The sequence below is a fragment of the Phacochoerus africanus genome, chromosome 8, assembly GCF_016906955.1.
Source record: "Phacochoerus africanus isolate WHEZ1 chromosome 8, ROS_Pafr_v1, whole genome shotgun sequence".
NCBI lineage: Eukaryota > Metazoa > Chordata > Mammalia > Artiodactyla > Suidae > Phacochoerus > Phacochoerus africanus.
Genome location: NC_062551.1, coordinates 36,444,373 through 36,461,202, shown reverse-complemented (window position 1 = coordinate 36,461,202; position 16,830 = coordinate 36,444,373). Strand labels below are relative to the sequence as shown.

Genomic DNA, 16,830 nt, shown 5'->3' with positions numbered 1-16,830 from the left:
TACGTATACATATATATATATATTTTTTTTTTTCCAGAGCCACACCTGCAGCATAAGAAGTTCCTGGGCTAGGGGTCGAAATGGAGCCCTAGCTGCCAGTCACATCCACAGCAAGGTGGATCCAAGCCACATCTTCGACCTACACCACAGCTCATGGCAACACCAGATTCTTAACCCACTGAGCGAAGCCAGGGATCCTCATGTTACTAATTGGATTCGTTTCCATTGCACCATGACTGGAACTCCAAGCTTGTATACTCTGTATTCCTCTTTTTATAAATGGTTTGTTCTAATCCTACAAACTGATAAGAAGAAATGCCCCGGTCTTTATCTACTGCGTTAACATGAGTCAGTGTGAGGTATAATAACAGCACTCTTATTAATTTCCTGTTGCTGCCATAACAATTTAGCACAAAATAGAGGCTCACAACAACACAAATTTATCATCTTATAGTTTCGGAGGTCAGAAGTACCAAAGTCAAGGTATTGCTAGGACTGCATTTCTTTTGCAGGCTCAAGAGGAGAAATGGTTTTCTTGCCTCTTCCAGCTTCTAGAGGCTGCCTGCATTCCTGGCCTGCGCCCCCTTCCTGGCATCACTCTAACCTGCAGATCCATCGTCATATCGCCTTCTTTCTTTCTGTCGTGCCCCCTTTTCTAAAGATTTGTGTAATTATACTGAGCCCACCTGGATAATCCAGCATAATCTCCCCATCTCAAGAGACTGACTTAATCACATGTGCAAAGCCCCCTTTTCACAGGTAAGGTAACATGTTCACAGATTCCAGGTAGCCGGACATAGGCATTTGGGTGGGGTGGGGTGGGGTGGGGTGTGGGGGCGACATTATTCTGCCTACCGCAGTCCCCGGTTGCAAGTCAGAGGGCTGGAGCTCAGCTCTAACTCTGTTTGAACTTGGCAAAATTATTTAATTTCCCCAAGGCTCCATTTCTCTGTCTATAAAAGGGGTGAATATGAAATGCCAAGACAACACAGACCAACTCAGCAGTGAGCTGCACCACAGCTCACAGCTTCATGCTGGCTCCCTGCCCTGCCCTTAGCACATCTAGGGAGCACACACAATTGTTTACACTTCAATCAGGGTTCGGAGAAAGGTTTCTAGAGCAACAGCGCTCCCTTCCTTGGCATCAGGAAGCAAAGATGGCTAAGTCACTAAGAAAATATTCGTATGGAATGTTACAATCCTCATATTCTGAAGGCCTTCTTTAGTATCCTGGGGACTGTTTATCGGGCCTGAGGACTGTTCAGGGACAAAAGGAAAAAGCTGAGAGGATGATTTCTCAAACCCAAACCACTTAGGAGAACAGCGAGAAGACAAAGCAAGCACTCCCAGGGAAAGGCCCAGGGGTAGCAGGTGCTATTTCTGTAAATGGCTGTTATTTTTCAATTTTTACGTAACCTCCCAACTTTGCCTTAGGAAAAAGCGATCGGTTTTTAAACAGCTCAATGGCTCTCTCGTTGCTCAAAGACAAACACGTGGCTCTGTCTCCTGGATTGAGCGGAGCTGCAGGAAATATTCCAAATATGACCAACCCATTTTCCGTGCTGTTTGCTTACTTTTGAATTACGGAGAAGCGCTCGGGCCGTGCAAAGCAGCTGACGTTCCCCCACTGAGAAGTTTTCTCCATTTTCTGTGACTTCTGCCTGTAATTTTTCTGGGAGTTTCATTATCTACAAAACATAGAGAATGCCATATTTGTGCCGAGGATCTATAAAATCGTCCTGCAGTGTCTATATTGATGGCCCCCTTCTCTTGCATTTATCAGCTGGCTTTATGTTCCTGCAGAAAAGAAAGCGCAAAACAACGATTATTTCAATGTTGCAAATGGGCACCAGGGAAAGACCAAGGAGTAGGCGGCCATTAATAATTTAAAATCACAGTGTGATTCACAGAACCCTGGAGACCACCCACCAAAAGAGTACAAATGTAGCACACATAGCTCCAGAGAAACACAAACACGTGTAAATAAATGGCTTTCAGGGTCCCTACGTCCATGGCCAAAGCTGAGATGGGAAGAGAGAGTTTTCTGGCCATCCAGGAAAGGTAAGACAGGGTCTGATTTATGCAGCATGATAAGTCTGAGTGACTTTGCGAGATGCTTGCCCTGATACCGAGCCCTGGGTGGGGAAAAAAAAAAGAAAAAGAAAAACTCCCTCTGGGCTGCAGATGTGGCTACACTCACCTGCTGATCCCAGCTGCGGGTCTTATGGGACAGAGCCCCGTCTCATGCAGATGATGGTTCATTCCTAGAGGCCATGCCCCCTCCCCTTTCCAGGGCTTATCCGTTTCAATCAGCAAATGAGGCTGCTGGCAGAGCAGCAGGGCACTCATCTGTCCGGAGTCAGACGGACCTGGGGCCAAGCCTCCCTTCTGCCACTAGGGTGTTGCTTCCCTGAGTCTTATTTTCTGCATCTCTAAAAGTGGGGGCAGGGGTACCAACCTCAGAGGGTTCGTGATCAGGACCCACCAAGATAATACACAGAGAGCTCTTAACTGTATCAATGCAGTGGCCTAATAAATAGCATCTATGGTTACTTTTAATAAGGAGCAAATAAGGATTGTATTCTACTGACACAGGTGGTGCCAACAAACAATGGACCAGATTTCAACCTGGGCCAGGTAACTGAGGCACTGGTGATGCTGGAAACGGGCTCCCCCTGCACAGCCCCAGAGACCTACTGTGTCTCTCATGAATGTTCTCTCCAGAACCTGCCAGAGCACCTCATCGCTGTGACTCTCAAAGGGATCCAAGTTGTACCTGCAATGAAGGAAAGGAGAGGGAGCTGAATCTCCGAGAATGAGACGCCAGGAGAGCGTGTTGCCCACAGCACGTGGGGCAGAGCGGGAGGCGGTGTGTGACAATGCCACGGCAACAACAGCTGTGCGTAGCCCAGGACGATGGTCCATGAAATACCATCTTTGGGCTGAGAGATCAAAGACCCAGGACTCTGGGCTGGAGCAGAGACCACGCGGGGGCGGGGACGGGGCGGAGGGGAGGACCAGCCCTGCCAATAGACAGTGCCAAGCCAGGCACTCAGGCATGGCGTTTGGTCCTCCCTGTGGCTGTGTGCAGCAGAGTGGCTCTGACCTTATGCAGAGTCTTGGCAGAGACAGAAGGAGCAAGCAGTTCCATCTGTCCCTGCATTCACTGTGTCTTCAGAGGCAAAAATCTATCTGCAGCTCCAGGGCCTTGCAGAAAGTGAGCGTCTCATAGGCAAGGTGCAAGTTTAGCACTTCAAGACCTGGAATGGACGTTTCGAAGGACTCTAAATGCAGCCCCCACTACTTCATCTGGTGCTCCACGGGGGAAATGTCCCTCTCATTAGAGGGGCAGCCGCTGCACTGGGCTAAGTGAGAACCTGTGGTGTTCCCTTCGTGCCTTGACAACAGATCTTGAGTCCTGGCAACGCTGCTGTTCTTGTGCTTGAGCAGCTTCTGTTCACTCCTTAGCGGGAGTGAACTGACGTACTTCCCAAAGGATGGCTGCATGTATAGAACAACCATCTACTTTATTGTGCAAAGTGGGGTCGTTTGGGGAGTGAGTGCTGCTAAACCTGATAGGATGCTGGGACGGAGGCACAAACCGGGGCTTCTCCAGGGCCAGGGGATGTCTGCTCCCCTGCACAACAGCATCTTGTTTATTTGTAGTGCAGCTTCTAAAATACAAGTGATGGAGTTCCCGTCGTGGCTCAGTGGTTAATGAACCCGACTACTATCCATGAGGACATGGGTTCGATCCCCGGCCTCGATCAGTGGGTTAGGGATCTGGTGTTGCTGTGGCTGTGTAAGCCGGCAGCTACAGCTCTGATTTGACCCCTAGCCTGGGAACGTCCATGTGCTGTGGGTGTGGCCCTAAAAAGACAAATAAAATAAAATAAAATAATAAAATAAAATACAAGCGATGTTTGGGATCCTGGGTCCTAGGCTCTTCCCAAGAGGTGTGAACCCCTCAGGGTGCAGCTCCCATCAGAGGTAACCGCCTCAGGCCAGCCACGACGTGGGCGCTTCGCAAAGCTCTAGCCAGTCTGAATTCACTAATCCAAAAATAGGGAGGCACAACAATCAAAAACAGCTACCTTACTGTACCTACAAACAGGACAGGATCCTGGGGGATCACAGTCAGCTTGGTTCTGAGGTCTTCCAAACCAACAGTGCAGATATCCACGCCGTCGATGAGGATGGCGCCCCCTGCAGGCTCCACCAGACGAAACAAGGCCATTCCTAAGGACGATTTTCCTGGGAACAATAAGTGTGACAGCAGCCAATCCAATATCAGTTTAAGTTCCATCATTTCTGAGCATCCAATCAAGGGAATTGTTAATGCAATGGAAACGGCTCTGTGTGGATGGCTGTGCCAACAGCGATCCCTCGCTCTGCAGGGGCCACGGCTGCCCTAACGAGGTTAGCAGATCCACCCCGCAGGGGCCGTTAGCCTATGACTCATCCTCTGGGCCTCATTTCGCCAGAATGATCCTCATTTAATTAATTCAAAAACTGATGTGTGTTTACTTCCATCTCCACACACTCATTCAACCTGAAATCCTAATTTACAGTAAAGAGGTGGCAGGGAAAAAAAAAAACAGCCAATGCGCCGCCACACACATCACCCTCTGTGGTGATTTCACCAGCACGCCCGGCGGAAATGCAAAGAACACAACCCAAAAGAAACACGGTCAGAGCTTGTTCTCACCAGAGCCTGTTCTTCCCACGATCCCAACCGTCTGCCCACTCTGGATGTTCAAGTTCAGCCCGTTGAGAACAAGGGGAGTGTTGTCTCTGTACCTCATCTGATAGTCTCTGAATGTTATCTCCCCACGGCTGGGCCAGTCGGGGGGACAGGTCCCCACTTTGAGGGGGTGACTGCATTCAGGAACACAGGTCTGAAAGGCAGAATCCCAAAGAGCGGATTAATAGTCACTTGCTTTTTCATTCATTTCATTCATTCACGCCATTCTAGGTGCGGGTGTTCCTGGTGGTACACCCGACCAATAAGGACTCTGCATTCAAGAAACTCACGCTGCACTGAAGGCAGGTAGTAAACAAGAAAAGAGAAAGGAAGACAATAAATTATTTGTAATAGAAGATAGAATGTGTGTGGTGGAGGCAGGAGGAGGAGTGAAAGTCACTTCATAAGGCTGGAGGAAGGCATCAATGAGGATGTGATTCAAGCTGAGACCTGGAATGCTGAGGAGATGCCGGCTATAGGAAGATTCGTTCCTTGGAGTTCCTGTCATGGCTCAGTGGTTAATGAATCTGACTGGGAACCATGAGGTTGCGGCTTTGATTCCTGGCCTTGCTCAGTGGGTTAAGGATCCGGTGTTGCCATGAGCTATGGTGTGGGTCACAGATGTGGCTTGGATCCCGAGTTGCTGTGGCTCTGGTGTGTGCTGGCGGCTATAGCTCCAATTCGACCCCTAGCCTGGGGACCTCCATATGCTGCGGGTATGGCCCTAGAAAAGGCAAAAAGACAAAAAAAAAAAAAAGAAGAAGAAGATCCGTTCCAGGCAGAGCCAATAGCTAGTGCAAAGGCCCTGAGGCCAGAACAAGCCTGGGGACTTTGAGGAACAGGAAGAAAAGTTGTGTGGCTAGAGCTTAGTGAATAGCTAAGAGGGAGGGAGAATTATAAGGAGCAGCCCATTGGGGGCCCTCATGAGCCTGGGCAAGTGTCAGCCATGTGACCTTGAAGCTGTGTGACCAATCCAGATCAAGCCTTGAAATTTGCAGCATTTGATCAGATACAATTTTGTTATCTGCAAGAGTCACATCGTGGGGTTCGAAGTAGGAAGATGCTAATAACACAGGATGTCACATTCAGAGTCCCACAGGAAAGGAATGAAAGGTCCCGAAGAGAAATGCAAACTCAAATTAAGGAGTAGAGCAACTTGACTGCCTTAACTCGACTCGCCACTTTCCAGCAGGGTGGCTGACCAGCCCAGATCTCTGGATATAGGCAACCACGATTAGCTAAGAAAATAATTGTCCTCGTAGATAGTGAGAATTTTTAACCCCTAGAAGATTTAGAATTAGTAATAATAGTATTTCAGAGAAGCAAAATTGTAACCGTAACATTTTTAGTTTATGGAATCTGCACATTTGGTGTTTTAAGTATTGACGATGTTAATAACATTCAGGCCTGTGACTCTAATTTAAAATGTATAATTGAATAACTTATTTAAACATGGTTTTATGTTAAAAACTTACTGTTTATATACAGCATTGGGACTGTTATGAGAACTTAGAACTCACTATATTTATAAGTTTAATTTATTAGATTTATATAACCCCAGGAAGGTTTGTTTGTTAAATCAGATCACTGAGGTACTTAAGAAGGAAATGGAGCGCATTAAATTTTAAAATGCAGTTTGAAATGTTTTAAAGTGTTTAATTAAGTTTGTAAGTAGGGCCAAATGCTATGCAAAGACCCTTAAAAGTGACTGCTTGAATTGGCGAGACCTCTTTTTAAAGAATAACAGGATTTGTAAGTGGAACATCACAACTTAAGAGTTAGACTATTTTTTCTCAATTTACAATTCTAGTCAATCAAATATTAATTTTTAGAAATTAAAGTAAGCCATTAGGAGTTCCCCTCGTGGCTCAGTGGTAACAAACCTGACTAGTATCCATGAGGATGTGGGTTCGATCCCTGGCCTCGCTAAGGGGGTTAGGAATCCGGCTTGCTGTGAGCTGTGGTGTAGGTCAGCAGTTATACCTCCAACTCAACCCCTAGCCCGGGAATCTCCATATGACACACATTCTTGGCCCTCTAAAAGCAAAAAGCAAAAATAAAATAAATAAAGTAAGCCATTGAATTCTCTTCTTTGTGTACAGAAACTACCCTTGAGGAAACTTTTTAAAAAGAAAACTCCCTCAACACCAATGACTTTAGACTGTATTGTAAATAGGGGGTTTGGGGGGGTTGTTTTGTTTTGTTTTGTTTGTTTGTTTGCTTTTTTTAGGGCCACACTCACGGCATATGGAGGTTCCCAGGCTGGGGGTTGAATCGGAGCGACAGCTGCGCACCTCCGCCACAGCCACAGCCACGCCAGATCCAAGCTGTGACTACAGCCTACACCACAGCTCACGGCAACACCAGATCCTTCACCCACTGAGCGAGGCCAGGGATTGAACCTGTGTCCTCATGGATGCTAGTCAGATTCGTTTCTGCTGAGCCATGATGGGAACTCCTGCAACCTCATGGTTCCTAGCAGAATTTGTTTCTGCTGTGCCATGACGGGAACTCCGTAGAGAGGACTTTTAAGGAAAGGTGTTGCAGTCTGAGTTCAGTTTTTAAAAAGATCTCTTTCACATATCAAATGCATAAGCTCTGCCAAAGCGACCTCGCTCCTCCTCTTGCAGGAACTTCTTACCAAAATGTACTCCCTGAGCAGCTCCACGGAGGTGAACTTGGCCTGGGTCTCGGTTCCTGTTCGCACACACACTTGGAGCAGCCCGCTCAGCTGTTGTGGGGAACAAGCAGCCACAGTTAGAGCACTTTGTGCTCGCAGAGGCAGCTTTGTGAGCCACCCCTCCAGTCGCACTGCCCAAGACCCCACCAAAGTAGGCCTGTCTCCTTGCTGCTGTGGGGCGGGTTCGATCCCTGGACGGGGAACTTCCATGTGCCATGGGCGTGGCCAAAAAAAAAAAAAACAGGTAGGCCTGCCTTCCCCGCCAAGTGCCCAGATGTAAAGACACTCCTATTGGGGTGTTTTGCCTTCAAACACTTCCTTTGTGTTTAGAAACAAATGGTAATTACATGTTCCCTGGCACTCAAGATAGTAAGAGGCATTTCACCACAGCACCGCTCCAGCACTGGCTTCTTGTCTGGAGAGGTGGGGAACCATGAGCAGGTATTCTCCTGGGATCTCTGAACTGCCAGGTACCCTCCCCTTTGTCGCCACCCGGTGGGGTCCTGCACACCATGCCCTCCCCGAGTTACCCCACCTGCAGCCTGAAATCCAATCATCCCATTTCATCAGAGGTGGAAGAAAACCACCAAGCCTATCTGCTTGCTTTGGTCCTGAGTAAATCTAGGCTTCGATGGTGGCCGCCATAGGCCAGGATCCCCCAGAAGCCAACTCTGAGGTTTGAGGGTGGGTGGTATACTAGAGCCAGTTGAATAGTCGTCCCCCCGCAGAAGATAGTCCAGATCCAAATCTCTGGGACCCAGAGTTCCCATCATGGCTCATTGGAAACAAATCTGACCAGCATCCATGAGGACGCGGGTTCGATCCCTGGCCTCACTCAGTGGGTTGAGGATCTGGCATTGCTGTGAGCTGCAGTGTAGGTTGCAGACCCGGCTTGGATCTCATGTGGCTGTGGCTGTGGCTGTGGTATAGGCCAGTAGCTACAGTTCTGGTTCAACCCCTAGCCTGGGAACCTCCATAGGCTATGGATGCGGCCCTTAAAAAAAAAAAAAAAGACAAATCTCTGGGACCCGTGAGTGTTACTGCATTGGAAAAAGGGTCTTTGGGGTGTAATTGAGAATCTTGAGATCAACCTGGGTGAGCCGGGTGGGTCCTAACCCAACAAGTGTCTGTATAAGAGAGCAAGGAGGAGGACTTGCAGAGATGGATTGCAATGACGCAGCTACAAGCCTGGGGACATCCAGGAAGACTAACCACCCCCAGCAACCTGGAGGGACAGGGAACATATTCTCCCTAGTGCCTTCAGAAGGAACATGGCCCTACTGACACCTTGAATTTAGACTCCTGACCTCCAGAACTTCAAGGGAATACATTTCTCTGGTTTTAAGCCACTAATTTATGATAACTAATTAAGCAGCCCTAGGAACAATCCCAGGAGGTGGGCCCAGAAAGTCCCAGTGGGGTCTGGGAGAAGTGAGGCACAGAGAAGAGTTCGGAGAGGCGTCAGTGTGGGCAGGGACCTGTCCAGCTTGTTCACTGCTGAACCCACAGCAGCCGGCAGGCATGGTTCTGGCTCCCAGCAGGTGCTGAGCGGACATCTGGTGAATGAATAAACTGTGCCCTTGAGAAGGGCATATATGTATTTTGTTCAATTCAAAGGGATCAACCCCTCAAAGCCCCGACTGCCCCTCTGTGGGCTAAGAATTCCATCAGCACAATGACAGAAGTGCTCATTCTACACGATGTTACTTGACACTCGCTTTCCGCTCTGCGGGACTTCACACCTATTTCTCATCCATGGAGGGAGTCTCCTCTGTTCTCACAGGAAGCTCTGTCCCTTGGATTTTGTGTTCTCCAAACGGGGCTAATGCTCCATAAAGCCCCAAAGCCAGCTGGAGGGGAAAAGTCCCCTAGATCTTGGTGTGTGCAAACTCTTCAGCCTTACAGGAATGCTTGAAAACAATCCCATGGAAAGCTGAAGCTCTCCCCCAGGGGAGGAAAGCTGTTCCACTTGGGCCAAGTACAGGAATGTATTCAACATCAGCTGTTGAATAGATTTTACTAGGCAACAATAAATAAAATCATCCATCAAAGAAGGAAACTGCCTCCCAAAGGAAAAATCATTTCTCTCACTTAAGATAAGGTTGTGAGGGGAGTTCCCATTGTGGCTCAGTGGGTTACAAACCTGACTAGTATCTATGAGGACATGGATTTGATCCCCAACCTCGCTCAGTGGGTTAAGGATCCAGCACTGCCATGAGCCATGGCATAGGTGGCAGATGAGGCTCAGCTCCTTCGTTGCTGTGGCTGTGGTGGAGGCCCCAGATGCAGCTCTGATTTGACTCCTAGCCTGGGAACTTCCATATGCCATGGATGCGGCCCTAAAAAAAAGGGGGGGTTCTGAGTATATATATTTATTCTCTTCCTTTCCAAAATACCTTTAAAATGATAGTAGAAAGAGTTCAAAAAAAAAAAAAAGAGGAATAGACCTTTAACAGCAAGGGGTTTAATAAGAGAGATCATCAGTTGAGAGTGTTACAAATTTCTGGAAAATGGAAAGAGGATGAGAGCCTTTTGACAGTATAGAGGTGGGGCATGCTGTGGGGGCTTCCAGAGCATAACGTCTAGTAGGACTCACTCAGAGAGGCTCCAAGGGTGAGAAGGGGCCCACAAAGACACTGGCTGATAGGCCATCTATAGACAGATAACGTCTCTTAGACCCATTTCTTCCCCAGCCTCATCCTTCTCCCAACCAGAGGTAGCTGAACATTTTACCCTAGGCCAACACACACACACACACACACGTGCGTGCACACCTCTTTAAAGAAACTGAATGAATTTCTTGGGGCTAAGCGGGGCTCCCAGAATAGCATCCTAGATAAAATGAGTTTAAATCTAACATTTGGGTGCCTGAAGGCCAGCTCCCTGGCTGCTCCTCTGAAGTAAAGCCAGCCTGTGGAAAACCCAACCCACCCACCCATAGTTATAAAACCTCCCACAGGGAGAGACCAGGCAAGGCATATACAAAGACAGAGGAAATTCTGAAAATCCAACCCAGTTTCTCATCCTTAAACACAAACGCATCAAGAGACTTATGAACAAAACCAATGGCAGGAAAGAGCAAGAACTAGACAAACAAACAAAAAGCCTGACCTCAGAAAAAAACAGAGAGCGGTCAAAGAAGAGAGGAGAGGGCAAGAAAGGGGGAGAGCTCGGCCTACCGTCCTCGGGGACATGAAAACATACACCGCATCCACTTTGAAGTGATTCTTTTAAAAACTCAGAGATTAAGAAAGGGTTTGTGGAAATTCCATATCTATGACTGCTAAATTTCAAACAAAAGTGACTGAATGACCAAGAGAAGGAAGATTCCCCAAATAAAGATAAAAAGCCAAGAACATGGAAACTTTGAGATAACAGAAAGGAAACAGAGGACGGATGCAAGAAATCCAATATGCAATCAATACGAGTCACAGAAAGAAGAAACAAAGGGAAAGGGGACAAGGAAATTATCAAGAGGAGGAAAAGGAGAATTTTTTCCAACTTAAAGAGAGATTTGACTTTATTCCATCCACAGCCTTGAACAGAATAAATGGAAACCCACCCACATTCAGACTCATTGTCCCAGAATGTCAGAGCATCAGGGATAAGGACCACATGGCAGAAGCTTCCAGAGAAACGTGAGGTGTGCATCAAGTGATGGATGCAGATGCAGATGAGTTATCAGACCCAGAAGACCTGGGTTCAAATCCTGGCTCTCACACGCGCTGTCTTTCTGGGCCTCCATCTCCTCACCTGCAAAGCGGGGATTAGGGCATCCCTACCTCACAGGGTTGTTATGAGGATGAGTTACTTCATGGAAAGGACACAGCCTAAAACGGCACGTGTTCCTTATTCTTATGGTGATTATGCTTTATTATGAGGACGTCCCCGTTACTGTTATTTTTCAAAAGAACAACATCAAAGCAACCAAAAAGCGAAGTCAGGAATCATTTATCATGGACACCGTCATCGTCAGAGTCGGTGCCTCTCCAGCATCCCTTTCCTTCTCTCCATCATGGGGCAGCTGTTGTGCGACTTGCGGGTAGGATGATGTGGGAGGCCATCCTTTGACCTAAGCCAATCATTCCAACCCTATCAAGCCATGATTCGCTCTGAGACGCCTAAATTAATCCAGTAAGAATGCAGCACAGGGCATTTGTTCAGTGGCTGGAGCAGGAAGTGCTTTCCTCCTGCTTTCTTCCTGCAAGAGCCCCCAGAGGCTGCCACTTACCACTGTACAACCACGAAGGAAAAGTCATCAAAGGAGGAGGACAAAGCCAGGATCCAACTGTGCCTGAAGCCCACATGGCAGCCAGACCTTTTAAAGCTGTGAGCCACCAAGCTCTCTTTATTGTTTTAACCCACTTGAGGTGGGTTTTCTGTTAGGTCCATCCTCCCTGATACACTCTATGGCAGAGCCTCCAGGCCAAGTGCAACCTTACATGAGGTGTTACCTGGATGATGTAAGACAACGACAAGCCTTTGGAGGACGCGCTGATTGAGGAGAAACTCAGAGTCACCAGCAAGGCCACAGCGAAGGTGACAATGTTCATGAGGACATCCATCCTTAGAGCAAACCACCGGAGAGCACAGTTAAAGTATAGGAGGTGGCTGGAGTTTTCATCATTTAGCATCTTAAACCTAAAATTAAGAAACCAGACAAAACAGGAGATCACGTAGTGCTTCCACAGACTTAGGGTTAGGGCTCCTAGAGAAATAGGGCAACGGGGACTTTTAAGCAAGGACCAATGCACTCCTACAGAGGTGTCTCTTACAAAGATGAACGTATATCCACTCTCTCCAAAATCTGCCACCATAGACATCTTTGGTTTGCACTTGTTCTGAGATATCCCATGTGGCGGTAGAGCATGGTGCTGAGTGGGCTCTGTCTTTCCCAGGACTGGCAACTGGAACCCACAGCTGAGAACAAAAGGGGCTGAGAACCCCACCCTCTGCCTTCAATGGAGCCCTGCCTTGGAGTCAGCCACCAGCCTAAGGGCCACTGGAAATGACCATCGTCCCCTTCGATCTGTAAAGGGTGGGAGGTGGAGGAGATGGCAATGTTTGTGGTGGGAGAGGAAGGGAGGGAGGGTGCTGGGTTGGTTCTTCCCCCCACTTCAGAGAAAGAAGAGTCAAGGCAATTGCTTATAAAGCCGGAGGTATCTTTAAGAAGAGGAAGCTGAGGCATTCCCGCTGTGGCACAGATGGGTTAAGAATCCACCCACAGCGGCTTGGGTCACTGCAGTGGTGCAGGTTCATTTCCCAGCTGGGCACCATGGGTTAAAAGGATCTGGTGTTGCTGCAGCTGCAGCATAGTTTGCAACTGCAACTCAGACTCGACCCCCGGCCCTCGAACTTCCATATGCCATGGGTGTGGCCATTAAAAAAAAAAAAGAAGAGGAAGCTGACATCTTGTAACCCTGCTGTGTGTCCACTGAGCCAAAGAGGAGAAAGAGCACAGGGCAAAACAACAGAGAGATGACAACACCGAGGGAGGAGGGCAAGACCCACTCCCGGATGTGTGGAACGTGGGTTCTGCCCATTCCCGCAGTCCCTCGAGTTGGGGGTGCAGAGGGAAGATGGCATGTGGGCTGCAGTCTTGATGTGACACTGACTGGCATGAGGCAAGAGGCCTCACATCAAAGGAGGCAGTGGGAGGTGCCAGGAGGAGCTCCCTGGAGGATGCAAGCAGAGCTTGCCCATCAGCAGTGCCTGGCAGAGCCGCTAGGGATCCAGGCCCTGTTGGGGGTTCTCCCCTGCCACGCCACATCCACATGGGAGCTGGATCAGCTGAAAGGAGAATGACCCAGACAGAGTGGTCCCCTGAGGGTGTCACCTCCATCCCCCTGCAGACCCTCAGAGAACCAGGCCCAGAGAAAAGAAGAGGATGTTTAAAAAAACAAACCAGGTTCTTCTCAGCAGCAACCCACTCTCTGCCCAAAACAGACATGCAGCACAGGGCGACCACTCCAAGCCGCTGAGCAGATGCGGTGGGGAGGAGAAGTGCTGTGACTTGAATACACCCAAGACTGAAATTTTAACGAGACCGAGCTAACCACTGACCAGGAGGGACATCAAATGCAATTGCCACTGACATTTCCCTCAACTGGAAAGGGACTTCATCAGAACAACTGGTAGAGTGCCCTGGTGGCTCAGTGGTTAAGAACTCAGCATCATCACTGCTGTGGCTCAGGTCACTGCTGTGGCTCGAGTTCAATCCCTGGCCCAAGAACTTCTGCATCCACAGGTGCAGCCAGAAAACAAGCAAGCTAACAAACAAAAAAGGTAGACATTATTAGAAAAAAGTGAAAACCTATGTTTAAATCCCTAAAGAGTTAAGATCCCTCCATCTGCACAGTCATGACACTGGCATGCATGGGCCTTGCTGCTCCATTCTCTTCTAAACCTCCTCAAAGGATTCTGTCTAGAAGCACCTCTGACCCCCCCCCCCTGCTCCGCCCCCCGGAGCAAAATCAATACTTGTCAGAAGCCCAAGCCCTTAGGAAAGTCCATGATAGGGAAAAATAGTACCAAAGAGGAAAGAGCCCATCAATGATGCAGGGCTCAGCTCTCCTCCAGGATTCTCTTGGAAATCCTGGGGGAGAAACTGGGCGCTGTGGCACTCCCCTCCTCTCTGTTTCCACTCTGAAATACTCTTCCAAATACCGTGATGTTCCTACCGTGTAGCTGTAAAGCCTACAAATTCAACTGACAGCTTAAGTGACTTAGGAATCATCTGTGGTCTTATCTGTGAGGTTGCTTAGGTTGTGCAGAAACAGAATCACTGGCTGGGATCAAATTGGAATTTAACCTCAAAGCTTTTTTTTTTTTTTTTAAGTGGGGCAGCATTTTCGTCTGGTTGCAAAATCAATATGTGTCAGAAGCCCAAGCCCTCAGGAACATCCACGACAGGGAAAAAAAGCACCAAAGAGGGGAGAGCTCATCAACGATGCAGGGCTCAGCTCTCCTCCAGGATCGTCTTGGAAACCCTGGGGGAGAAACTGCAGGAAGACAAGGCTTGAATCAGTTGGGCTTATTGTGAGTTGATAAATGGCCCATGACCAAGACACTGGAAGGGTAGAAGGGTGATGCAGGAATTTTTTTTTTTTTCTTTTTTGGTTGCCTGGCAGCACATGGAGCTCCCCCCGCTAGGGATCAGATCTGAGCCACAGTTGCCACCTATACCACAGCTGCAGCAACACCAGATCCTCTGACCCACTGTGCTGGGCTGGGGATAAAACCTACGTCCTGGTGCTGCAGAGATGCCACTGATCCCACTATGCCACAGCGGGAACTCCTAATGCAGGACTCTTGACAGAGGACTTTCAGATCAAACCAGTAACAGGGCTAGCTGCTGGCTGAACTAAAGCCATGCTGGGATGCCAGGTCTACACTGAGATTATGGGTGATGGGGAGAGAGATGCAAACTTTTAATGAAGTGTGAATTAGGTTTTTAAGGAGAGAAAGGATGAGGATGGAAAAAGAACATCTATGTGGCAGACTGCAATAGATTCATCAAACTCCATTTACTTTTCCACCTATGGACACAGCTGGACTACATTTCCCAGCCTCCTTTGCAGTTATGTGCACCCATGTGACTGAAATCTGACCAACCAAGGTGGAGAAATGATGAGCATCTTCCTTGGGGTCTTCTACCCACATCTCTCCTCTTCTCTTCTGGTTAAAGATCCCCAAGGCCCTCAGGATAGAAAAGCCCTGAACGAGAGAGACCGTGTGCCTGAGTGTGGAGCCTGGTCCCCTACTCCTGCCCATGGACCCTCTTCAGTTGTGACCCCAGGAAGAACAAACATGCACCCTGTTAAGCCCCTAAATTCTGGAGCTGTTTGTTACCACGCTGAGCCCACTGTGACTGGTACACAGTGATTACATGGGATTATACAGGGTTTTAGACTTTTGAAGCTGGAGGACTCCAGAGAAATTTATTAATCCAGTTCCGACATTTTAAAAAGGAGAAAACTGGCCCACCCACTAAATGAGATGTAACATGGCCTTTAAAAGTGAACTTTCCAGGAGTTCCCGTCGTGGCACAGTGGTTAATGAATCTGACTAGAAACCATGAGGTTGTGGGTTCAATCCCTGCCCTTGCTCAGTGGGTTAAGGATCCAGCATTGCCGTGTGCTGTGGTGTAGGTCACAGATGCCGCTCGGATCCCACGTTGCTATGGTTGTGGTGTAGGCCAGTGGCTACAGCTCCGATTGGACCCCTAGCCTGGGAATCTCCATATGCCTCGGGAGCGGCCCAAAGAAATAGGAAAAAGACAAAAAAAAAAAAGTGAACTTTCCAAGGAATATGTCATAACATGAAAAATGCCATGTAAAAATAAAACAAGACAAAAATGATTATAAAGATTTCAAAAACAGAAAAAAAAAGACTGGAATAAACTATTTGAAAATATGAAGAGGATTTGAGTTGGAGGAGCCTATGGGTGATAGTTCTTTTTTTGTTTTCTCCTATTTTCTTGACTTGAACATATTTTACTCAGAACGTGAAAAAAATGAAATGTGTAAAACCCCAGACGAAGGCTGTCATTGAATGGATGAGCTAGAGTCTTTGGGGGCCCCGGATACTGGGAAGGAAGGCATGGTGTTTGAGGGGCTCCCCGCCTCCATTCTGGGGGCTCCATCCCCGTGGCCCAGACGTCCCTCCTCAGAGAACCGCCCTTGGGGGCCGGCCTGGGGCAGCCCCGCCCAGGACTCACTTGCTGACACAGTCCTCCCTCTTGTCGTAGGCGTGGATGGTTCCCAGGCCCTGCACGGACGAGGTGATGTGGGAGAACCAGGGGGACCGGCTGATGTTCTCCACCTTCTTGAGCTCCTGGACGCCTCTGTGGAAAATGCTGCGGGAAAACCAAGAGCGGCCAGGAGGAGTCGCCCCGGGCTGTCCTGGGTTCACACAGACCCAACTCAACGTTCCAGACAAAGCCCGAGGCGGACGGTACCATCTAACTGGGGAGGGGGGGGGGGCGCCATCTCCTCGGAGGGTGCCATCCCTGCCTGGGGAAGGGGGGGGCTCAGAAATATGAGCCATTTGTCCCTGGGGTTTCTTGCAGCATAAGGATCTTGCTGCCAGAGAAATGACTCTGGTCTTTGAAGACTTGAGTTTGTCACACAATGCAGCCTCTAAATACAAGCCGACCACTTTGGGGTGCCCCACCAAAGGAAAAGTGATCTGTTCCAATTCTGGAGGAAATTCTGGATCCAGCACATCAATTGCCAGGGTGCAGTCTTTGAAAGGCATCTTCAAAGGTAATGCTGAATGAAATTTGAATATGGTCTCCTCGGGGGCTGCCTTTTTTTTTTTTTTTTTGGCCTTTTTAGGGCCGCATTCACAGCACATGGAAGTTCTAGGACTGGGGGTTGAATTGGAGGGGCAGCTGGTGGCCTAC

The 16,830-nt window shown here is 48.5% G+C and overlaps 1 protein-coding gene across 2 annotated transcripts in view; it reads right to left on the bottom strand.

The window, feature by feature from the left end:
* Positions 1-16,830, bottom strand: part of ABCC12 (ATP binding cassette subfamily C member 12) — a 66,533-nt gene that overhangs the window by 921 nt on the left and 48,782 nt on the right. Inside the window, exons 21-27 of one of the 2 annotated variants that reach the window (XM_047791061.1) lie at positions 16,144-16,281; positions 11,879-12,065; positions 7,386-7,475; positions 4,709-4,898; positions 4,095-4,254; positions 2,698-2,776; positions 1,575-1,688 (exon numbers count right to left, since the gene is read on the bottom strand). In XM_047791061.1, the coding sequence (XP_047647017.1) occupies positions 1,575-1,688; positions 2,698-2,776; positions 4,095-4,254; positions 4,709-4,898; positions 7,386-7,475; positions 11,879-12,065; positions 16,144-16,281 (958 nt within the window). The remainder of the gene's footprint in view (positions 1-1,574; positions 1,689-2,697; positions 2,777-4,094; positions 4,255-4,708; positions 4,899-7,385; positions 7,476-11,878; positions 12,066-16,143; positions 16,282-16,830) is intronic. The other variant, XM_047791062.1, reaches the window with a different exon arrangement.